Consider the following 25,460-nt stretch of genomic DNA (forward strand, 5'->3'; position numbering starts at 1 on the left):
CTGCTGTCAACGTCGTCTTTCTTCTCCCCCACAGTAAGAAGGTCCAGGAGGCCTGGGCGGAGGGAGATGGCTGCCAACCGAAGGCCGTTAAGCGCTCACAGATAAACACACACACACACACACACGGGCTGTGGATTTCTGAATGCTCTTTTGCAGCATTCAGATGGTGGTTCTGGGCAGAGTTTCGATACAGCTCACTCAGAGGCCTTTTCAATACATTTTTATCGCGCCCTCAGCAACTTCCACTCGCCACTTGGAAGTGTGTCCACTCGTATATAATATAAAAGGGGAGAAAGGGACACGGACGAGCTGACTTTTCAGTTGGAAGGCACTCATCCATGGCTGAGTAGCCTCAGTAAGCTAGTTAGCTCACCATTCCAACCCCTGTTTGTAAAGCAGAGCATTTTAAAGAGGTAGTTTGTGCTTTGTCTGACTATAGACTTCACCTTTTTTTTGGTAGTTGACAGTATCTGTGTAGCCCTTGGCTTATTAACTTGCAAACCAAACCTGTGTAACATCAGCAGTTTGCTGCCTTCAACCCAGCGTGATGGTTAAAAGGAAAAGTAGGCTATTAATTAGGGCTGTACGATATTGGGGAAAAAACTGACATTGCAATATTTTGTTGATCTGTGATTTATATTGCAATATGTAAAAAAATACAGAAAATACCAGAAACCAATGATCCAACATGGCATGATAATAATATGCACTGTATGTATTTAACATTGGAGTAAAATAACTGATATTGGCCACATATAGGTTACTCTAACCCTCATTCTCACTATTCGAGAAGTTTGTTCCTCACATCTCTCCTGGTCTTCTGGTATTCTAGACGGTTGCTCTAGAATTATCTCTTCAATTTACACTATTGTAGAAGGTTATGCTTCTCATTTACACTGTAAAAGCACTGTGCAGAGCTCAGCAGCCTGGGCTCCAAGAGAGCACAAATGGCCTTGCTTTTGATAGGGTGGGTAGACGGCAATTTCTCCCCACATCCCCAGTGCATCAGAGCCAGGTACACGGCACTTTCCTCAGAGTGCGTAGGCGCCGGACGGCTGTGCATGTGTCGGAGAAGGCGTGCCCGTCTTCCCGGTCATTGCAGCTTATAGGGGGAGAATATGTATGGGTTGGGTAACTGCCGATCCAAACTGGAGAGAAAATAGGGTTAAAAATAATACGAAAGTAATAGATTCTACAAAGAAATTGAAAAAGGTGTGGGTTACAAATCAAGCAGTTGGTGAAGCCAAGACTGAACTTTCCTATACAACACCCGGAGAATTCGACCCTTCCTCTTTAGAGAGGCCGCCCAGGTGCAAGTGCAACTCTCTTCTCGCTGATCTTCCCTTCTGCACCATCAGGCCCCTGCAACTTATCCAGAATGCAGCGGCACAGGTCGTCTTCAACGTTTCTAAATTCAGCCATGTCTCTCCACTGCTGCGTTCTCTCTTCACTGGCTTCCTGCACCAAGAGCCCTTCAAGGCTTGACCCGCCATCCCTTAAAAGCCATAGAAGACAAGCACCCAGGCCTTTTTCTGTCTGGTGGAACAAACCTCCCCTGGGTGTCCGAACAGCAGAGTCTTCAAATCCAGACTGAGTGGTCACCTTACTGACTTGTGTTTAGTAGAGTCTAAACTTAGAGGATCTTGAATTTTAGTCTATTGAAACTAGCTGAGGATTTTCTTGAGTAAATAGTGAAGCACTTTTGTAAGTTGATCTAAATGTAGAGAACTTTTCTGTCCTTTAGATCCTGACTGTTGTATTAGATTGATATGATTAGCCCCAGCACTGGCAGGCACCCAGCAATCACCAACACAGAGGACGAGCTGGAACGGCCACACGAACGCACAGACAGCTCTCTTGGCATGAGACACACACGCTATTCAGAAACTCCTGTCCTTTTTGAGTGACTTTATCTCCGCCATCCTCTCAGCAAACGGAAGGAATGCTCTGAAAGCACTGACGGGAGTTTGTTAATGCTTTTTTTTTTTAAGAGCTTCAAGCCATTTTGGTCTTCTCATGGTAGAACAGCAGATGTGGCTCTGTAGGGTGCAGTCTGAGGACACATAGTTTAACAGTTGATAGTCCTCCTGCCAACACACACACACACACACACAATCAAAACAGTGTGTTCACTTGTGTGTATTAACATGAGCCGGTTCTGCGTGCCTGTGTGTGTGTGTGTATGTGTGTAGTAAATGAGCCTGCTACTTGGTATTCAAGTCCATTCTATATTCTCCTTAAGGATGTGCGTACACACACACACACACACACACACATATATATACACACACACACACAGAGTGAAGCCCCTGGGCAAACAGACTGCCATGGCAGCTGCAGCTCAGCAGTCAAGCTCCATCTTGCTGTGCTCACTTCCTCTGTGAAATCAGCAGCCAATCACAGACTGCTTTCCCCATGTCTAGCCAATTGCAGCGCTGTGCCAGTTGCCTCAACTAATTAAGGCCTAGCAAAGGATCAATGAGACAGGTAGATCTGGATGTGCCAAAACATTATGACCATTCGGAGGGGAAGCAAAAAATGCTGATTATCTTGTGACGATGGCACAGGTCAGGGTCTGGGTCTGGTAATATGAGAACATACTGTCTCGTAGTTGATGTGTTGGATGTGAGAGAAATGGGTGGAGTCAAGACCTGAGCAGTCGTTCAGAATAACGGGTCAGAGCATCTCTGGAATGGCAAGGAATGTTCAGCGGTGGTGATTATTTACCGGCAGCAGACCACGGAGGGACAAACCCATGCTAATGCCCATGCTAACCCCTATCCACCATTAACAGTGACTATAATGGACATGCAAATGTAAGAGCTGGACCTTGGAGCATGGGACGGGTTGGAACTACAAATCTGGTCTTTGGTGGCTTTATTTCACAGGACTTAAAAGGATCTGTTGTAACGTCTTGATGCGAAGGTCTTGTAGAGGCAGCGGTTTAATGGAAAGCCCCCTTATGGGTATCAGTCCGCTTCCAGTTTGCAGCCGGCTTCCAGAGGGAGCTGGTGGGATCTGGAGACCAGTGTCAGTGAAGGTACTGGTTGAATGGTTGTATTTCCTTCCATTCTAAAGACATTAAGCCAAAATTGGCCGCCAGTAGAGACCAGAGGCAGAACCAGGCTCGCCTACTCCTTTGGTAGATGGTCTCTTCCAGCCAAAGCTGTCAATCACTTCATTCCCTGTGGAGTGTTACCCCGCCTTCTGATGATATAGCAGAATTAGGGTTAAACAAATGATTTCTGGGGGAAATAGAAAACCGGCCAATATTAGCACAGGGGAAATGAACCGACAGTTTAGTGGAGCTGTTCTGTCATTGACACAGACAGGGATGGGCGGAGCTACACACCATACTGCACCCAGCCAGCAGAGGCGCAACACCTGTGGTTGCTTCACCTGTGAGAGACGTTGCGCTGTCCATGCTTTCTACAGTTATTGCCAATGTCTAAGTTCTTCAGCATAATCAGGAGTGTCCAAATGAGACAACCTAGACTACAGGACAGAATCACTGGTTTATCAGGGCCCATGCTTGATGTCGTTCTTTAAGGCCTGAGGTCAGCTGACTGTTCACTACAGTTAAAGCAACTAATCAATAAACCATTAAATTGGGCAAGAAGCCCTTTCACTGTCCTCCAGCACTCAACTACCTTCGAAACAAGCTTCATCGCTCAGAAAGCACAGCAATGTCATACCTATTAAACAGGAGGAGAATGGCCTTCCTCCTGCTGGTTAAGTATTCATTTATTCAGATTGTCATCGTAAACTGAGAGCGAAAGCCGGAAGCCCTGATTTTCTCTGTTATGGGGTTGCGTCCCCGCATTTCCCAGCTGCCGTCAGAATATTGAAAAGCTCTTTTATTTTATATTCAGACAGTTAAGGTTAGTTGCGTAGCTACAAACCGTACAACAGAATTCCTCTCATCCCAGCTTAGAAACGCTGGGATTTGAGCCCAAGACCTCATGTTCACTAAACATGCACAATAACCAACTAATCCATTGAGACAAACATGAACACGATCAGGTAAGAAAGCTGAGGTCAGGCGGCAGAATCAGCCAATCCAATAGCTACACACCATAGAGCTCAAGGGCCCAACAGTGACAACTTGGGTATCGAACCCACAACCATGCGATCAACTGCATGAAAACTGCTGGTAATCTCTATGTTTTTCTTTCTTTTTTTTAGGTACAATTCTGAAGCTTGGTTTTTAGCTTTAGTTATTTAGCGATCTAGCTCATCCCAGTTCATTAGATGCAGGCATTGAAACCACAACCCTGTGATCAATAACCCAGCATTTGAACCACTGAGCCACCACTCACCCCCTAATGGTATTGTTGCCCTGCCTGCCTTGATAGTAGATGTGGGCAGTAGAACTGCAGTTTCCTGGTGGAGTAGTAGGAGACTGAGAGTAACAGTGGCCTCTAGTGGAGCACTTTTAGTATTGCGCTGAAAGAAATGAGGGTGCAGCTAAACTCCCTGCTTAACGTGCTGCCCCGCGGTTCACTGCAGGCCCCTGTCCAGGGGGGGTATTTTACGCCCAGGCTTCTCTTCTTCTCACCACATAACTTAAGCCCAAACTTCAGGACAGTGCCCTGAAACGCAAATAGGGATCTATTCAGGTTACAGTCCAAATCTCTGTCACCTTGGCAACAATATGCAAAATGGGCTACACTGTGGGAAATGTGTGTTTACTCCCTTCACCTGCAGCTTTTTATAGAATGTCTGGGGAAAAAAGTTACCATAGAAAAGCTACCTGGGATACTGTAGCAATCATTAAGCACCACCATAAGAACCATAACATAACAACCCCCTAGCAACACCATAGCAACCACCTGGGATACCATAGCACTCTACTAGCAACCACTTCATAGCACCACAGCAACCACCTGTGATGCCATAGCAACCAATTAGTAACAACTACGTACAACTGCTTAGCATCCCCTGAGCAACACCATAGCAAACGCCTGGGAAACTATAGCAACCACCTTGCAACATTACAGCACCAATCGTGCAACCACTTAGCAATTCCCTAGCAACCACCTGGTATGTCATAGTAACCACCTTTCATTACCATAGCAACTAACTCGCAACACCATAGGAACCAGCTGTGATGCCTTAGGAACCACCTGGGGTACCACAGCACTCTACTAGCAACCATTCCATAGCACCATAGCAACCAGCTGTGATGCCTTAGGAACCACCTGGGGTACTATAGCATCGTCCTAGCAACCACTTGGGATACTATAGCATCTTCCTAGCAACCACTTAACAACACCATAGCAGGCTTCAGAGGCTTCAGTGCTTCATTTGTGCTGCAGTTTCAGTCTCGTGTCCCTCGATGTTCACCTCTTCAGACCGCAGACGCTCCTTGCTCACTGCGCATGCGCACCCCCCCCCCCGGTCTTTAAGTATCATGTGACGGAGCCGTCAGCTGATCAGCAGAAGGCGGAAGTTTCGGATGCGAGGCTGAGAGAGCTGTTCTTTGCACTCAGCGCTTCACTATTTCTCACTTTTCTCTGAAGAATTATCCTCAAAACAATAATGTGAGACTATTTTACACTCCGGATATCTGTGTTTTTGCAGTCGCTGCTTCGTCGTGTTTCGTAGCTAGCTGTGTTCGGAACTACCGGCTCCGGTTCAACAACTCCTCACCTTCTCCTGGATGCAGGTACTCAGTCCTGAGAGCATCTGTAGAGCCGTTTACCAGAGCCCGACTCATATTCTTATTAAATACGAAACTAACATGAGAGTAAACACATATAAACAATACAGTGGCGCGTGTGAGATGTTAGCTTACTGGTGCTAGCAAGTTTAACCATTTCCAAAGCTGTCATGGAGGAATTCCAGTAATTCCAGTTCCCGTGGCTCCTCCAGCCTGGCCGGGGCTCCTCCAGCCTGGCCGGGGCTCCTTTTCTCCTTAGAAAAGTAGGGGTCTTCTGAGGTAGGTAGGGGAACAAGGGTTTAGGTCCAGATGTGATGCCCCACAGCCCCCAGCAGTTTACCCTTGCATCTCCATAATGGCAAGCACAAAATCTACTTAACTTCTAAAAAAAAAAAAGTCTGGAGCATTGTGGAACATTATGACAGGATGTCGTCTTATGATGCATCTAATGATGTTTTTGTGTCTTTGGTTGAACCTCAGAGATGGAGTCGCTGGCTGATGTTCCCCGCCTCCTTGGGGCCTCCAATGGAACAAACTCCACTGACCTGGTCTACGGCTTTGTGTCCTGCGCCGTGTCTGTCGTTTTCTATGGGAGCAACTTTGTCCCAGTGAAGAAGATTGACACTGGGGATGGTGAGGAGTTCAGCCCATTGCTGCTGTTCTTTTGTCCGTTTTGAGGAACGTGTGCATGATCCCTTTCCCACTGACGTTATACAACAAAACGTGTGTGTTGTGTGTTTTAGGCATGTTCTTCCAGTGGATTTTGTGTGCTGCTATATGGACTGTGTCTCTGGTGGCCAACATAATCTTGAGGAGCCCAAAGTTCTGGCCTTTAGCCATGCTGGGAGGAGCCATCTGGGCTACAGGTGACTTCAGCATGCAGCAGCTTTTTGATTAATTTGACAGTCTGCTGAACTGTGTTGGCATAGTGGACCTATAAGGTGTGTGTGTTCTTTTTGTCATTGTGTAGGGAACATCACGGTGGTCCCAATAGTGAAGACCATTGGTCTGGGACTTGGCCTTTTGATATGGGCTTCCTTCAATCTTCTAATGGGCTGGGCCAGCTCACGGTAAGCTGAAACAGCCTCATCTGTGACCGTATAGGCTTCAGTTTGGTTCTTTCTATTCAAGGAGATAAGAGAGGTGTTCTTACTATGTCCTCAGGTTTGGCTGGTTTGGTATTGAAGCCGAGACTGTTGCCAAACCAACTCTCAACTACTGTGGAGCTGGGCTGTGTCTGCTGAGGTAACACACACACACACATCTTCTGATATGGGAGGGCACTAAAGATGGATCTTTTTGTTACCTTAAGTGTAAGTAACACTTCTGCGGTGTATCCATAGTGCCATCGTGTTTTTCTTTGTGAAGACTGATGTTCAGAGACCCACCACGTCTGAAGAAACACCGCTGCTAGTCGACAGTGTATGTCCTATTATTTATTTATTTTTTGGTAACCTGTATGTTGAGCGTGTGATGCCATAAATACACTATGTCCAAATATTTGTGGACACCCTTTCCAATAAATGCATTCAGCTACTTTAGATGTGTGTGCACATATGCATGCAGCTTATCTAGTCCCCGTAGAGAAGTAATGCCAATAGAATAGGACTCTCTGGAGCAGATAAACCTATTTAACCTACTGGCACCGTGATTAATGCCAGGCGTGGGCTAGAGGTGTATGAAGCCCCCCAGCATTCAGCTGTGGAGCAGTGGAAGACCTGTGTTCTCTGGAATGATGGTAAACCATCTGATTCTTGAGGTGGGGTGGTGATCATCCCACATCTTGAATCTCACTAATGATCTTGGTGCTGAATGCAGTCAAATGATTTTTAGAAGAAACAATGAATGTGCAGGTGTCCCAATACTTTTGTCCTTGTAGTGTATCTGTGACCTGTGTTTTATTCTACTGAGCTGTGTTGTTTCCCAGTAACGTTCTTTGAATTCTGTGTTTCAGAGTGTAAACTCAGCTCCTCAGGACTTGAATGATAACTCTTGGGTGGATATGTTGCCACCTCGCACTAAACGCCTTGTGTATGTATACGAACCTCAGTTTGTTGGATGACTTAATAAAATGTGTGACTAAAAATCAAATTTACAGTTTCTACCCTTACCCCAGAGTGAGGAACTCTGGTCTTGGATGGCTGGAGTTCTGCAGTTTTGGGATTTTCCTTCTAAAACACCTGATTCTGGTTGAGTTTGTGTTGAAGCAGGGAAATCCTCCAATTGTGCTGGACTCCAGCCTCTAGTTCACCACCTACCTTCCTTAAATGTCACTCATCAGCAAAGACATGCTGTGTGTTTAAAGTTTGCTTCTTTTGGTTTTATACAGCTGAATATAGCCACCTTTCTGATGGTTAAGCCAGAAGATAAGACTATCTGATGGGGGTTCCTTACCCTGTCTGTTTTTGGATCGACCTTGTTTTGAGGAGTTCTTGGCTTCTGTTGGAATCGTGCTGACTGACCTGACATTCATTTTGTTGTTTTTCCAGCGGCTCTGGACTTGCTGTGATTGCTGGACTCTTCTACGGCTCCTCGTTCATCCCCGTGCTGTACATCAAAAACCACACAAATGATCCGGGTGGCCCTTATAATGGGGCAAGTCAGTTTGGTAAGACCAGGTCTCCACAATACTGCTTTAAAAAGGCACCTAGAACCATATTGTGTATGACCCTGTTTGATCTAGTGGATCAAAAGTCGACAAACCACAGATATATCATCAATTGGTTGCTGATTTTAAATGATTAATCCACCAAAGCAACCACCTAGCACCAACATAGTAACCACCCAGCAACTCCATAGCAATTACCAAGCAACTGCAGAGCAATTTGAGCACCACAATTTGAACATCACAATAGTGACCACCCAGCAACCACTTGGAATACTATAGCAACTACCTAACATCACCACAGTAACCACCTAACATCACAATACGAACCACCCAGCAGCCCCATAGCAACCACTTAACACCACAGTAACCACCTTGGATACCATAGTGACCACCTATCAACTGCAGAGCAACCTTTTGGCAACATCACAGCAACCACCTGGGATACCATAGCAACCACCTAACATCACCATAATAACCACCCAGCAACTCCATAGAAATTACCTGGAATACTATAGCCGCTACCTAACAATACCATAGTAACCACCCAGCAAACCCATAGCAACCACCTAACTGCACAATAGTAACCACCCAGCAACCTCATACCAACCATCTGGAATAAGATAGCAACCACCTAACAACACTATAGTAATCACCTGTCAAGCTCATTGTCACAACCTGCTATACAATAAAAAAAAAAAAAAGCCAGCTTCACCCTAATGAATAGCCCAAGAACTGCGCAGAAGTGGGAACCAACGCTTTCTTCAGGAAATGCATTTTTCTAGTAAGTGATGTAATCACTTGAGCTGTCAAAGATGCGTTAACGACACAATATTCATATTATTCATATTAATATTTACCACCATTATCACATTTTCCGAATTTGACACTCACAGCATATAGTAGTATATAATTACACCTAGATAATTATGCCATGTACACCGACACCAACCATCACAGTAACCCCAGAGTTCCTTAAAGCCTTTAAAGCCTCACATTCTTTACATATTTTATTATTGTTTTTTTGTTTTTTTTTCTCTTGTAGATCTGGATTATGTCTTTGCCCAGTTCAGTGGGATCTTTCTCACCAGCACTGTGTATTTCGTCTTCTACTGTGCCTTCAAAAAGAACAAACCTCAGGTCTTCCCGAAAGCTGTGCTGCCCGGTAAGACATGCTGAGCACACGCACATTCCAACACGGTCACTAGACATGACGAGAGGTGCTGCACTTCCCCTGGTATCGGACGCTTCATGGTTCAATGCGTTTGGTGATCCTGTGTGCAGGTTTCGTTTCCGGGCTGATGTGGGGCGTGGCCACATGCTGCTGGTTCCTGGCCAACCACTACCTCAGTGCAGTGGTCAGCTTTCCCATCATTACCACGGTGAGTGACTCCCTGACTAACGGTACTGAGGACCATCTCAAAAACACAGCTGTACCGAAATGTTGTCATACTGCCCCCTTATGTGTCTTGTAGTGAATTGCAGTATCAGAATGACCTCGATTTAAGGCGACACTATAAAGAATGTTTTACCCCTCTAGAACCCACCACTGTGCTTAACAGGCTTTCTGCTAGCAGTTACTGATGAGTGTATGTATGTGTGTGTCTGACTATACAGGTTCCTGGCCTTATTGCTACTCTATGGGGTGTTTTAGTGTTCAAGGAAGTGAAGGTAAATGTGTGTGTGTGAGAGAGAGAGAGTGAGTGTGCGTAAATGTGTGTTCATGCTTTCTGACCAGTTGAACAAACAAGCTTCACATCCTCTCTCTCTTTCAGGGACTGCGGAATTACCTGGTTCTTGTTCTGGCCTTTTGTCTGGTGCTGACCGGGGCTTTGCTGACTGCATTCTCCAAGCTGTGATTCCACATCTTCACCACAAGATGGTGCCAAATCACCAACGAAGGCCTTAGTTGCATCTGATGTGTTCTAAGCAGGGGAAACTATTTAAACGTGCAGGGCAGTGGTGCTTGGGACCTCAGTTTTGAACCGTATTTATACCTCGACATTAGTCATTTCTTTTTCTTTCTTTTTTTTACAAAACACAACAGTTGAGGCGTTTTAAGGGAAGCATGGTTTTATTCTAGGCAAAGGCATAGCAAGAAAAAAGGGATGAATTACTTGAATCATAAAGGCAATAAGAACACAGACATCTGAGTGTCTTGACTGTGTCAGTGCTGCCGGTAATTTCTATTGTGTCCAAATATGCTGTTATTCATTTATAACCTAGAATGTCATTTTCAATGATGTTTACAGTAGGGAAGGGCATCACTTCAGTGATAAGTTTTTTGTAATTGCACTATAATACCTCAGTGAGACGCAGAGGTTTTAGTAATTGTATTTGTGATCATAAAGGGTGAGTTTTATTATTCTTTTTTTTTTTTTTATCATTTAATTGTCACATTAAGTGCATTATTGATCGCTGTCATTTTCTATAACCTCTTTATAATTTATATAATGGAATTAACTGTTTTTTAAAATATTGAATCGGGGAATTAAATCACCTATTACTAATAAACAAAGTTGGACATTTTTAGCTTTTTGTCAGCTGATTGTACATTCATACATCATATTATTATTTCTTTTATTAATACAGACATTTGATTACCATTTGGGATTACCTTTAAGAATATATTGCGCTGCCTTCTGCCAAAAACTAAACTTTTTTTTTTCCCTTTTAGCCACAAACATTGTACATCCATAATATAACCCAGGCAGCCAGTCACAGTGGATTCCCATAATCACAGCCACCACTTAAATAATAATAAGAAGAAAATCAGTTTTTAATACTGGGGCAGAGTATGATGTACAGTACATGCTGGCATACTGGTACAGATTGAGATCTACTTTAGATGCTGGAGCAGAGTGGACTATACAGTACATACTGCTTAAGTTCCTGATCTACTTTGCATACTGGGACAGACTGTGGTACACAGTACATACTGGTGCAAAGGGCAGTATATTGCACATGCTGGTGTACTGTGCAGTACACACAACATTCAGTTGAATTCAATTATACTTTAATGGTCATTAAACTAATACAGGGTTCTGCAGTACAACCAAACACTGTTCAGGCTATCAGTCTTCAGTGCATGAATAGGCAGGACATGATACAATACATTTACATCCTACGCTGCCTGCAATGCTGTGACTGGTCTCGTATCGCACAGTAGACTTGCAGATGTTAGTACTAATAGATGTCAGAATCTTGCCGTGAATCATGTATGACAACACATTTAGGGTGAATGTCAACTGTTTCGAAATCCTGTAGCTGTTTCACATAAAAGGAACTTGGCCTTTAATCTTGGGGCAGAGGTTTTCTATTGGTGATTAGAAGGATGAGGTGTTTGTCATTCACGGTCATGACTGCTAAGTTGTGTCATCTTTGATAGAAGTTCTGCTTTCCCTGGCTTTCCCTTTCAATGAGAAATGGTGTCTGAAAATGAACCCTGGTCAAATGACTCTGCTACATACACCGATCGGCCATAACATTATTACCACTGACAGATGAAGAGATGCTTAAGAGAAGCTAAACCATACTCAAACAAAAACATGTCCATGTGGGGAGCTTATGGTTCACCCAAGTGGGAGCTAGATTTTTTACATTTTTTTATGGATGTCCACCAGGGCCAATGATGGGACCAGGATGAGTTAAGCATGAGGGCCATCTGGGTTGAACACTGCATACGGGGCATAGATGGGACTCATGTGAGATTAGGGAAGGCTGTAACTCTGGGAAAACGGGGAAAACACAAAACTACCTTCCAGGCAGTGCCTGGGGAGACTAAGGGGAAAAGTACTAAGTACCCTCCGTCTCAGGTGAAACACATTAACTAAACAAGACATGACATAATTAAACTAGGAACATGTAAGACGACAAACAAACAGAGCCAAACATGAACAGAACACTGAACTGACACAGGGAATCAAACTACAACAGAAAAGTCCTTAAGGGAGCCTGCAGGCCGCGGACCTGACAGCAAGCTAGTGGTAACAAGGAAAATGTTTTATTTAAAAATGTTTTTAATTATTATTCATCTGCCAGAAACACTCCTGTGGTACAGTACTCAGCCAGCATATAGTCATACTTGGCAGTACAAAAACCCGTACCTTGCTCTTACAGCCATCAAAACTGAGGCCGACACATTATTATATACTATTTTTTCAAATAAATGTACGCCCAACAGACTGTGTAAGATATTTCCAAATCTTTTTACAGTTCACTGCTGATGAAAGTGTGTATTCATCCCCTTGGTGTTGCCTCATTGCTCTCAGTTCCTGGTTTTCAGCTCATGTGAGACAGACAGTCTTACACAGACAAGATGCTAAGCACTCTTATCGCATCCAGGCTGTAGAGATTTCCAGCAGCTGAACTGCCGGACTTGGATATGGACACTCTAAACGGACCTGGTCACAATTACCAGAATATAGAGAGACTTCACCAAGCTGCTCGACCGAGTGCAAGACATGGCCGGTACAGAGGTAAGAGGCGTCTGTGTATTGAAACACAGAGTAACGAAAAGTATGTTCTGTAACTGTTTGTGTGTTTCAGCGCTCAGGTTGGCTGGAGTGTGTGTTGGTGTGATGTGTGTTCTTCAGGGGACTCTCAACATTGTCCTGAGGCTGTACTGTGAGTTATCTTCAGCTCTTGGACTCATTCATGTGTTCAGATTCAAACACTGATTGAGGCTTTTGTTTAATTAGTGTTTCTATAACTGCTTCTCGAATCTTCAGTTACCTTTCAGGAGGACACGAACCTGGTTCCCACTGACTGCAACAATCAGTCTGTGGAGAGTCTCCTGACCAGTTATAACAACTTGGTTATGGAGAAAGAACAGTTACAGGCCAGGTACAACGCACTGACCAATGAGAAGATGCAGTCACAGATAAAATACAACAGCCTGGCCAAGGAGAAAGATGGACTCCAGAGGAAACTTTCTGATCTGGGTTGGTGATTTGTAGTTTTTCTTTTTGTGAAATGAACAAAATCACACTCCTGAAGTTCTATTTTTTCAGCTTACATGTTATAAAACCAGTTACCATGATTAATTGGTTTTGCACATATACCTATACGTTCTGATGGAAGACAATGGCAGTGGGTTTAGCACCTCCCAGTCATTTCATCTCCAATTTCTTTTTACATTGTCTATTAAAACAGGTTGATGAATGAGTAAAATGAGCTAAGCTGTTGTTTTTATGTTATGAAATATTTTATCTTTAAAATGTATAAACATTTTTGTTGATTTTATGTAGTATTTCTAAATTCCAACCAAAGCTCTTCAAAGCTCTTCTTCTCTCAGGCTCCCTGGCATTTCCAACATGTCCAAAATGTGTTATGACTCTTTCAAAAGTAGTAGCATAACTACTAGGAAACGTAGAGGCTATATGGTAAAATAACCACAATGTAACCCTACTTAGAACCTTTACTTTTACTTTGCAATTCACATCTTACCTATTATTACATTGAATTCCATTAAACATTTAGAAAATGATTCTTCTCCTGTTAAGATGATTTGTTTCGTATGCATTCATAAATGCTACCATTTGAACTATTAACCATTTATTAAGTAATAAATACAAATAATTACCCACTATAAAACTTTGTGTTTCTGTTAAAGAAGTCATAGGTGTTTTTAAAAAGTAATAATTGTTTTTATGCCTTAAGAAAAACAGTATGCAACTATATAAAAACTTACAAATATATATTTATGAATTATGAGTATCAAATAACAATACATGAATTTATCACAAAGTAAACTGGTAATAATTTAAATGGTAGCATTTACTAATGCATATGTATTATAAATGATACATGATATACTATATTATTTTATTTTTAGTTGTTGTTTCTAAGAGACTGTTTTTAATTATATCTATATTGTATAGTGTTGCATAATGCATGTATAATATAATATAATATATAATAAATGTAATTTACTTACGTTTTGCCTCAATTATATGATATATTATGATGAATTGTGGACATGAAGTAACAAGGGGGTAACTGTGGACCTGACTTTAGCATTTCCACTGAACAGATCAAAGCATCAACAAGCCAGGGTGGATCTACTTCAGCTCTAGTCTTTACTACACCTCTACTGAGAAGAAGAGCTGGAGTGAGAGTAGACAGTACTGCAAAGACAGAGGAGCAGACCTGGTAATCGTAAACAGCAGAAAGGAACAGGTGGGAAAGTAAGAGCGAGAGCGAGAGAGAGAGAGAGAGCGAGAGAGATAATAAACATAACTTAATCCATTAGATCCTGTAAGTATGTCTATGACTACAATTCTGTCATAATTAACATGAGGTTTAAAGGCCCCATAATAGAACCCTGTGGGACTCCACCTACGCTAAACCAAACATTTACCAAATAATTCACAGTATTAATTAATAATGTTCATTTGCATATTACTAATTATCATTAATTATCATACTTCCAAAAGGAATTTGTTGAAATGATCAGGCGAGGTCAGGAGACTTGGATCGGCCTGACTGACAGCAGCCAAGAAGGCGTTTGGAAGTGGGTGGATGGCTCAGCACTGACCACTAGGTGAGAGATCCTTGATTGTGCAGTTATTCAGAGAAATGGATGGATGTTCTGATTCTTTCCTTGCTTTCAGGTTCTGGTGGAGCAGGGAACCCAGTGATTATGAAGGACAAGAGGATTGTGGTACAACTGGCTATGAGCCAACGGATGGGAGACCAGTGACGGATGTAATAAACACGTGGAATGATCTTTCCTGCTCTGCCCATGTTTTCTGGATATGTGAGAAGAAAATTTCAAGAGAACTTTTTACTCAGATTTAAGTAATTTCTAAATGTGAGGCTCTTAAAGCGGGGATTACACTCACTAATATCAGTGCTAATATCTGCTCAGACACCTGCATTGTAATGAATTGTGCTGACTTTCTGCAAATCACTCTCAAAAAGCTTTACCTGGCATTTCCAACACGTTCTATAACATTGTACTCTACACTGTTTTTGTTTTTGTTTGTTTTTTTTTGGGGGGGGGTTGTCAAAATACATACATTTAACGTTTCATTTCTGGCATTAAATTGAGAATATAATGAAAGATTGCTGTTAGACTGCTTAGATCTTCATTTAATGATTCAAGGCTTGGCCAAATGGTAATAATACCCAGAGAAGTTATAACCACTGTTTGAAATAGAAATGAGATTTCTCGTAACTTCCAATATGGCGTCTGTTTACAGATAAAGTCCCGCCCTTTTAAAGCCAGCTTGCTGGTTACATGTAAGCACAGTAGCCATGACAAGCCAAAAATTACATTACATTTTCGTGCCTTTTTGAGCTGGAAATAACTGCCGACAGCATTGCAAATATGGCTGCCAGGTGAACATACTTGTAGACCTTTATACCACACTTAGTTCAGACCCTGCAATGTGATTGGCTGAAAGATGTTCTTGAAATGCTGATATAATTCCGAAGGTACATATATGTATATAATACAAGTATTGGTCTGCCTTATTTACTGGTAAACTAGTGATGACCACCAGCCATTACAAGGCAACACTTCATTTAACATTAGGATGGGTATCTGTTGAGTCCAATTGCCTTCAACCTGAGCAAAAAATCAACAGTGATCTATCCAAAGAACCAATGGTCCATGGACATCAATGCATAGCCAGTAATGTCCAGCTAACTGAGGCTCATGTCAAATAACACATTTAGCCTCAAATCTGAGAGCACAGAGCCGAGTGAATTCTCTTTAGAGAGTTCTCCACTGTTTTCAGGCACATTCAGTAGAGGAGTTCATCCAGGTTTGCTAGCTTTCTCTCTTACTTTAACTTAGCATGTTGCTAAATGTACAACTATGAATTTTAGCCACCCATTAAAGCTTCTCTTTTCTTTAGTCTGTAAAAGGAGCGCTCCGTATTCCTGCTGAATCGCCACCAGTCATTCAATCTTTTTGCCACTCAGTGGGCGTGGCTGCAGTTACTCCCGCCACCTGTAACATCACATGCATACCTGCTATACTGAAGACTGTGGGAAGACATTCAGAAGACATACTTTGAACATTTACACCGGGGGCCCTGGGGAGCCAGATTCACCCACCTAAATCGGAGTTAATTAAAAAATTTAAAGGACATTTAGAGCCTTTAGGTTGCAGTAGCTGAACCCATGTAGGGTAGGATGAAAAGCACAGATCTAGGCCTTGTTTTTAGTGTTTTGAGTAAAGAGGAAAAAGTACTGAATCAAAAAACTGAAAAAAAGAATAATTGCAACAGCAGGAATTGAACATTTCTGTTTGGTATGGTGTTTTTTTATTTTATTGTAAACTGTTTACACCATATTCAATGGATTCAGAATGAGTTCAGACTTGTTTACATGTTGCAAATGTTTTTGTGTTATTGATTTGATTTGGAATGGATAAAACACGAAAAAAAATATTTTTTACAGAGTTTTGTATTTATATATTATAATTCTAAAGTATTTATGAATAAATAACTCATATTTGGACACTTTATCCAACACTCATATAGACAGAAAAAGTCAACCACAAGACTCTACGCCAACATTTACAATAACGTACACGTTAAGTGTAATTTTGGGCCGGATTACTCCAGCGTCTTCAACTTTCACCCAGAAATCTTTGAGGATCCTGTAAAGCTGTTACTCCATTACAGTCAGTTAAATATGCTTCTCTCACAGATCCAATTAAACTGCCGAATGCAGGAATAATCAGCCCAGCTCCGTTCAGTACTGTACCCCTCTCCGACGATGACACAGTTTTCTTGTCTATTACCATTGGGTTCTCCAGATCTCCAGAATCTGAGAGAGAATCAGAGGATCAGTGTGTTTATCAGAGCAGTGAGGAGTGAGAGTCAGTAACTGCATCATGATCATAGTTCAGTTCAGTGCTCTCTTACCCAGTGGTCAGTGCTGAGCCGTCCACCCATTTCCAGACCCCCTCTGTGTCTTGGTCAGTCAGACCAATCCAAGCCTGATTGCTGTCCAGGCGTTTAACGAACTCCTGTTGTAGTGACACCATAATATTAAGCATAATCCATGCCCATTCTCTCTCTCTCTCTCTCTCTCTCGCTCACCTGTTCCTCTCTGCTGTTGATGATCACCAGGTCTGCTCCTCTCTTGTTGCAGTCCTCTCTGCTCTCACTCCAGCTCTTCTTCTCAGTAGAGATGTAGTAAAGGCTAGTGTTAAAAGCCCTCCATCCCTGCTGGGTGGCGTTAGCTGTACATAGAGTTACCACAGACAAAATGATCCGACATACAGTTGCTCGCAAAGTTTTTCTGACTGAGCATTTACAAGAATTGCTTTCATTAGGTGGTTGCTATGGTATCTCTCGTAGTAGGAAGGAATCGGCTAGGGGGTTGCCATGTTGCCAGTAGTTGCTACTTTGTTGCTGTGGTATATTTGGGGGTTACTAGAATGTTTGCTACAGTGTTGCTAGATGGATGCTAGGATGGATGCAAGATAATGCTTTGATTTCCCCCACTTTTGCTAGGTAGTTGCTATGGTATCCCAAGTGGTTAGCTAAGATATTGCTAAGGTAAAGGTGCACGTATTTGCACTGTACAGTGAAATGAGTCCTCAGCATTTAACCCATCTGGTAATGAACACACACACACACACACACACACATGTGTTAGGGGCAGTGAGTACACAACTTTACACACACCCAGAGCGGTGGGCAGCCAACTCCAGCACCTGGGGAGCAGAAAGGGAAAAGGGCCTTGCTCAAGGGCCCAACAGTGGCAGCTTGCCGAGCCCGGGAATTGAACCCACAACCCTGTTATCAATATCCTGGCGCTCTAACCACTGAGCCACCACTGCTTGATATCTTGTCTCATGTGATTGCTAGGGCATTGCCTAGTAGTTATGGTATCCAAGGTGGGTGCCAGGGTATTCCAAGGTGGTTGCTGTGGCAATACAGGTGATTGCTAGGGTATTGGTAGGCAGTTGCTGTCATATACCAGTTGATCCAGATGGTCTTCATATGTTGCTGATTTCATGTTCTAGATAGAGTTTTCAAGGTGTTGCTAGGTGGTTGCTTTGGTAGTCAGGCATAAGAATGTCTCTGATATCAAGCCATATACTCAACATCGAACTGCATTGGTAGGCGGTTGCTGTCATATACCAGGTGATCCATAGGGTTTTCATTTTAGGATGCTGATGTCATGTTCCATATAGTTTTCAAGTTGCTGCTAGGTGGTTACTATGGTATTCAGGCATAAGAATGTCTCTGACTTTAAAACTGTATACTCAACATCCATTGCCTCCATTGAGCACTCAGGTCACACTAACACACTAACTAAGGTATGTTTGGAGAAAGGAAAGAATATGCAAAGAAGCTCTTTCCAACTGTTAATCATGGGGGTGTTACGTTGCAACCAGTGGATTACACTAAATGTTGCTATGGCATATCTCATAGTAGCAGGGGGTCTGCTAGGTGTTTACTTTGCTATTCCTAGTAGTTGCTGAGGTATTGATAGGTGGTGATCCATAGGGGTTTCATAAGTCACTGTTGCCATAATCTGGATAGTTTTCAAGGTTCTGCTAGGTGGTTGCTATAGTATTCTGGCATATATAAATACCTCAAACGACACCAAGCCTTATACTCAACATCCATTGCCTCCATTAAGCACACTAACACACTAACTAAGGTATGTATGGCGAAAGGAAGGAATAGCATTTGATGCAAAGAAGCTCTTTCCAACTGTTCAGCATGAGAGTTACGTGGCAAACAATGGCACAACTGAATCAAAATCTAGAATCTGGCTTCTAAAGAAGCTAGATGAACTACTTGAACCATGACTTGAACATCACTGGAAATCTGTAGGTTGGTTTTAAACAGCATGTCCAAACAAGAGGTGCCCAGACTATTACATTAAACTGCAAGTACATTATTTATCTACATTTTTGTAACTGGGTGTCTTGCTATCCCTTTCTGCTGTTACACTGAGAATTTCCCCACTGCGGGACTAATAAAGGACTATCTTATCTTATCTTATCTTAAATAATACATAAATGTGGATGTATTACAATCATTACATAATGTATTAATAGTGTTAGTACTCACCAAATTCTGAAATCCATCTCATGTATTGATCTTTCTCTGTAACAACCCTATTGTAACTGGTCTGTAACTGGCCTTTCTCTGCAGTCAGCTTGATCCACAGCAGTGCGATGGCAACCAGCAGAACACCACACAGCAGCCCCAGTGACACTACCACTGCCAGTATGTGGTATCTGTGCCCAGCAGAGTGGCTTACTGTGGGAATACACATAAAGATACTTGTGATAAGGAAAGCCCTACTTAGGCCATGTCATAGCTTGATCATCAGAAAGTAAAAAGTGGTCATGATACCTGTCTGTTCTGCCTCCAGATTCCTCTTTGTGTTGCCATCCTTTACCTCTGTGTTGGAGTTGTGGCCTATAACGGCGTCTGTGCTCTCATAGATATCCACCTCCATCTCCACTTTATCTCCACTCTTTAGCTCCTCCATGCACATCGCATTGCTGTAAATGCTCTCGGACATGTCTGGTCTATAAATGACTGAAAGTCTAGATTGCTGTCTGTCTGCCTGTCCGTGTGACCATCATACTACCTCTGGGAGTCATAGCACTACTATCAGTTAGGGAAGTCAAATCTGAAGCTGTCTGTAATGTAGCTTCCCTTTACTGAACTGGGATTACAACAGACCTCCAACGGTCATTTTGCATCCTGTGCTTTGTTCTTGCATTGGTGGTGAAACCAAGACCTGATTTACATAAGGCTCAATCTACCGTCACCTAACTTTGATGTCAATAATATTACCATGTCTAATATTGTGTACATCCCCACCATGCCACCAAAGCAGCTCTGACCCGTCAAGGCATGGACTTCCCAGAATTAGCATTTCTTGCTCCTGGGCTCCCCCTACAGTTGAGAAGTAGAATTTGCACCCTGAGCTGCCACTAAAGGACATGTTTTACACATGCATTTCTGGACAAGCTGAAAAATACAGATCAACACTTGAAAGTGAGAGAAGCATGTGGACTGAGCTGGTAGAGTACAAGATTTTACATGAGTATGAAATGGGTTAAGCAGCATTACTCTACATAATGCAGTTTCTGCCATGCCAAGCCTGGAATGGCAATGATAGCAGTGCTATTCTCCCTATTATAGGTCGGTGGGGCATCAGCATGATTTTAAAGCTGTTATTTTAAGGTAAAGGTACATTTGGCATAATGCTTCTTCAAGTCCTGTAAGTTGTGAGGTAAGGCCTCTGCGGATCACATAAATGAGCCTCGGGCGCCAGTTCCTTTCCTTGGAGCACTTTTGGTAGGTACTGACCACTGCATACCGCAACCACCCCAAAAAAAATACTTATATAATAAATGTAATTAAAGACATTGATATTGGGTACATTTATACATTTTAGTTTTAACCCCCAGCCTCCTGGCCCCAGCCCAGAAACTGGGACGACCAGTTTGCTAATAGGTACTTTGCTCTTGCTGTTGCTCTGTAGACCTTTTTAAGAACTCTGCAGGCTTTTTAAAGGTGAAAAAAGTCATTTTACTAAGCTTAAGCATTGGCCGATTGACTTCCTTTAGTACTCAGCATAGTATTCAGCATAGTCCACAGGTGACCAAAAGCCATCAATCAAGACAATATGCTGAAAGCTCTCTTATACCTGTACCAATGGAGTCATTAAGCACATCTAAGTAACCGCAAGCACTTGTGCAGCTGAGAGGACAAGTTATGAACAAGAAACAGCAGATATACCAGCATTATTAGCTGTGCTCTATGTCAGGCCATAGTGACTTCCATTTGAGAATAGGACCTTTAACTATATATGAATTGTGATAGCTGTAAAAGAGAAGTTTGAAAAAGGGAAGTGCTTCACTTTAGAGTGTTTACTGGACTAGTTATACTGCTGGACACTATGTTTACTTAATCCCTTAACCTTCAAGGCAGTGGAGGCTCAGTGTAGGGTTAGGAATATAGGTTATTGACAACAGGGCCACCACTGGCTCTTGATCTTACACAGTAATATGCTGTGTGAGTAGAACCACCCACATGAGCCTTGTGAATGATCAGAGTGATGCATAGGCCAGGACTTCCCAGTTAACATCTGAAAGGGAAATCCCATATATTATGACGTTGTTTAGTAATAAATACTGGTGCAGATATGAAACTGAGCCTATGAGATGTGTAAGTCACATGGTAGCTACATGTGCTCAAGTTGCCTGACACAAGGTGGGTAAGCAGCAGCTATGCAAAACATATTGCTTATCATTTTAAGAAAACAACTTTATCCAGTTGGATCTGAGCCACTTTGACAAGAATCAAGCTGTGATGGCTAGGCGACTGGGTCAAAACACCTGCAGAACATCAGGTAGGTCTTTTTCTAGGTCAGAGTGTTCCTGGTAAGCAGTGGTCAGTACCTAGGAGAGACTTGTGGAGTTTGTGGCTCCGTGAGTCAGAGCTGGTTTGGAGGCAACATACACAATAGTAGTAGATGTGAACTGGTAAGTGGCGCCTTTTGGAATCACACTGACCCCAAAACTTTATTGGCACTTCTGTGAAATGGTTCTTAGATGAAGATTACGTGATTAGGTGATTCCTGAGTCATGCAGATTTGCCATCAGCAGCCATAATCTGAGAGAGCACAATTGGCCGTGCTCTCACCAGGTGGGTAGATGGTGCCCTCGTCACTCTTAAGCGATGTTAGCAGTACTGGCACAGGCATCTGTAAGCTGTTGTGGCGGAGCTCGGCCAGTGTCAGCGGAGGTCCTTACCCTCCTAGTGTCGGGAGCATTGCAAGTGCTAGGGGGAGCCTCAAATGGGTGGGTTAATTGGCAGCACCAAATTGGGTATGTATAAAGATAAATTAAATTGTCTGCATAAATGATCATAATATCTAGACGTTCATACAGAGCTCTGTGGTTCATCTTTAGTAAATACCAACACCAACCCAAAATAGTTCTCCTAAGCTGTTTTATTACTCTGTTATTCTATAATCATACAGATCTGCGGAGGTGGTGGTGATTCTAATGAACTGCCACCAACATAGAACATGAATACAAAATACCAAAGCATCAATAAAACATCAATAAAACAAAAAAGCATATTTACAGTGCCTATAAAAATATATATTTTTTTTAAACTGACCTGATTCAACAGAGGTCCAGCAATGCTAGTAGTCTCATAGTTAGTGAACTGGAGATCACCTGAGGGCCATGAATGTGCACCTCAAGTGACTGTAGTATAGAGACACCTGTTTGAAAGCTCCGGTCACTGGTTGATCAATATTCCAGGCTACAAATAAAGTCAGAGGATGGATACTAAAGCAACCTCAGTCACTAAACATCCCTTGAAGTTCAGTTAAATCTATCACTACAAATACTTATTATAGGCACTATATTTTGTGTGACTCCCCCATGTTGCTCCTACCATGAAAGAACGTATGATCAGTACAAGGGTCAAAAGTACGCTCACTGTTAAAACCAATAACGCACCCAGATAGAAATGTTGGGTTTCAGCTGGTTATGCCTCAGGCAGATAAATAATTGCATGATAAATGATTATTGATGTAGAAGTGCGTCCCCTGCTGGTCTATAAAAAGACTCCCAGAGGCTACTATTGGGTAGTGTACCTCTTGGTGAGAGATTGATAGACACGCCTCTTTGATGCACTCAAAGACATTTGGCCCAGTTGACCGACTTTGAGAGGGGACGCATCATTACACTGAGAGAAGCAGGATGGTTGTTGTTCTGATAAAGATCCCCACTGTCTTGTGAACAAGAAATATGGACTACGGACTGGAACAGACATATTCAGGTTCAGTTTGGGATCTGACTATGGTTGGCTCGTGTTGAGCTCTTCAGTCCTGCCTTTGCTGTGGACTGACACACTGTCCGTCAGTCTGTCACCCCTAGCAGTGATACGAGGGACAGTAACAGCTCAGCGATATGTGCAGGACATCCTGCCACTCATGGCAGGGGTTTCCGATCAATGTCTCTGCCAGATTGCAACACTTCTGCCTGGTCTCCAGATTTATTGTCAATTGAGCATTTAAGGAACCAGCTGGGACGCCAGCTTCAGCAACCTAGGGAGTGTGCAGGATATACAGGCCCAGCTGCAACATCTGTGGGCAAAATGTGCTGCAGGATGCCATATGGAACCTGTAGGCCCCCATGCACACTTTTCCTTTGGCTCTAATATTGTAGGCACACATGGAAAGCTCAGTTCCCTTCCAACATCTCTGTCCTGGTGCGTTATGTCTTTGTTAATGAGTGTAATTAAAAAAGCTGTACAATTACATATTAAGCACAAAGATAACGCCGCTCACTCTCACACACTAACTCAGATTCTCTTCTCACAGATCCAAACAAAATTGTCATTACAGGGATAATCAGCCCAGTTCATCACAGGATCAGACTCCTCACCAGTTATGACACAGTCTTCATCTCCTGCATGGCTGTTGGGTTCTCCAGGTCTCCAGAAGCTGAGAGAGAAGATCAGAGTATCAGTGTGTTTATCAGAGTCATAAAGACTTAGACTAGCATCATTATCAGAGTTTAGCGCAGTGCTCTCTTACCCAGTGCTCAGCGCTGAGTAGTCCACCCATCTCCAAGTGTTCTCCGTGTCTCGATCATTTAGGCCAATCCAAGCTTTCTGATCTCCTCTCAAGCTTTTAGCAAAGTTCTGTTAACAGTTAGAAGCTCATCACAATTTGTGCTTGTGTGGTCAGCAGGACTGCAGGTGTTTCACATTGTAAGAAGAATATATGTGGTGACATGCACACACAAATTAGCCATAACATTAAAACCACCTCAAGCCACCAAAACAGCTCTGACCCGTTGAGGCATGAACTCCACAAGACCTCAGAAGGTGCTTTGTGGGTTCTGGGACCAGGATCCTTTAAGTCCTGTAAGTTGTGAGCTGGGCCCTCCATGAAACCTTGGAGCACCTTTGGTAGGTACTGACCACTGCATACCGGTAACACTGCATATTTTGTGATGTTCACTTACAATACAAATGACAAATGCCACTGGAACCAGATAATCTGTGTTCTGTGGTTTAATGTTATGGCTGTTTCTTTACATGATCGGATTTAACAAGAGACAACAGTGTACACATAACTGACCCGCCAAACCTTCATCAAGTCCACTTAGCACCCTCACATCCAGCATTGCACTGGACGTTGCTCTCTCACCTGTTCCTCTCTGCTGTTTATGATCACCAGGTGTGCTCCTCTGTTTATGCAGTCCTGTCTGCTCTCAGTCCAGGTCTTTCTTTCAGTAGAGATGTAGTACACACTGGTGTCGAAAAACATCCAACCTTCCTTAATTGCCTTCTCTATGCATTGAACACACACAAACACACACACAGATTATTGCATCTCAGGTAGTTGCTAGATGGTTACTATAGTGCTGCTAGGTGGTTGCTATGGGATTGCTATGGTTGCTCTTATGTGCTAAGTGGTTGACAGGTGGTTACTACAGGTGTTCGCCATTGCCCTGCTGTGGTATGCCCTGCTTAAAACCAATAACCCCCAGGCATTCTGGGATTCTGTTCTGTGTAACGATGAAACAGGACTTTTTTCGGGTCTGTGGATCAGTGGGATGTCTGGAGGAGAAAGAATGAATCATAGACTTAAAAGAACACCCTGCCTACAGTGAAGCATAGCGGTGTCTTGGTGAAGCTCTGGGGCTGCTTTGGTTCCTCTGGCACTGGAAACCTGCAGCCTGTGTTGTTTTCCTGATATTTGATTGAATCCATTGTCATGCCTTCTGCGAGGAGGCTAAAGCTTGAGTGTCATTCGGCCTTCCAACAGGATAATGATCCCAAACATGCCTTAAAATCTACCAAGGCTTGGTTTCATAAGAAGTCCTGGAAGATTCTGGGGTGGCCGTCTGTGGTGTCTAGAGAACCACTAGATGGAGCTCAGTGAGTAAAAGGTGGAGAGAGAAGAGGAGAAGAAGAGAGGTAGCAGGTGGAGAGTGAACTGGTTCTGCTGTTACATTAAAGAGTTGACTACTTTTGTTCCACATCGCTGCCCAGCCTATTTATTCAAGTGGTGACACAACACCGTCGTAGTCACCTAACTTTTTGGTGGGATTTGAAGAAGGTGGTTGCAGCAGCAAAATTCAAGAATATTAGTGAACTGGAGGCCACTGCTCATGAGGAATGTGCCAAGATTCATGAGGAACACTGCATCACCTTTGTAGCA

At 42.9% G+C, this 25,460-nt stretch overlaps 3 protein-coding genes across 3 annotated transcripts in view; 2 read left to right on the top strand and 1 right to left on the bottom strand.

The window, feature by feature from the left end:
• Positions 1-5,451: 5,451 nt before the first annotated feature.
• On the top strand, positions 5,452-10,777 carry tmem144a (transmembrane protein 144a). Its single transcript, XM_072670334.1, has 12 exons — positions 5,452-5,668; positions 6,143-6,295; positions 6,406-6,528; positions 6,633-6,732; positions 6,827-6,907; positions 7,006-7,084; positions 7,617-7,693; positions 8,152-8,270; positions 9,313-9,432; positions 9,552-9,649; positions 9,885-9,938; positions 10,043-10,777. The coding sequence occupies exons 2-12, from the start codon at positions 6,145-6,147 to the stop codon at positions 10,124-10,126; spliced, it is 1,086 nt and encodes a 361-aa protein (XP_072526435.1). The 5' UTR covers positions 5,452-5,668; positions 6,143-6,144; the 3' UTR covers positions 10,127-10,777.
• Positions 10,778-12,581: 1,804 nt separating this feature from the next.
• LOC140546889 (uncharacterized) lies at positions 12,582-16,731 on the top strand. Its single transcript, XM_072670340.1, has 6 exons — positions 12,582-12,745; positions 12,816-12,893; positions 12,998-13,210; positions 14,302-14,447; positions 14,705-14,811; positions 14,882-16,731. Exons 1-6 carry the CDS (start codon positions 12,652-12,654, stop codon positions 15,066-15,068), a joined length of 825 nt encoding a protein of 274 aa, XP_072526441.1. The 5' UTR covers positions 12,582-12,651; the 3' UTR covers positions 15,069-16,731.
• A 414-nt stretch (positions 16,732-17,145) lies between these two features.
• The window catches only part of LOC140546338 (macrophage mannose receptor 1-like), a 69,624-nt gene continuing 61,309 nt past the window's right edge, over positions 17,146-25,460 (bottom strand). Inside the window, exons 8-14 of the mRNA XM_072669527.1 lie at positions 24,444-24,568; positions 23,826-23,932; positions 23,594-23,732; positions 19,607-19,832; positions 19,319-19,510; positions 17,327-17,469; positions 17,146-17,253 (exon numbers count right to left, since the gene is read on the bottom strand). Coding sequence (XP_072525628.1) covers positions 17,146-17,253; positions 17,327-17,469; positions 19,319-19,510; positions 19,607-19,832; positions 23,594-23,732; positions 23,826-23,932; positions 24,444-24,568 — 1,040 coding nt within the window. The remainder of the gene's footprint in view (positions 17,254-17,326; positions 17,470-19,318; positions 19,511-19,606; positions 19,833-23,593; positions 23,733-23,825; positions 23,933-24,443; positions 24,569-25,460) is intronic.

The sequence above is a fragment of the Salminus brasiliensis genome, chromosome 24 (genome assembly GCF_030463535.1).
Source record: "Salminus brasiliensis chromosome 24, fSalBra1.hap2, whole genome shotgun sequence".
Classification (NCBI taxonomy): domain Eukaryota; kingdom Metazoa; phylum Chordata; class Actinopteri; order Characiformes; family Bryconidae; genus Salminus; species Salminus brasiliensis.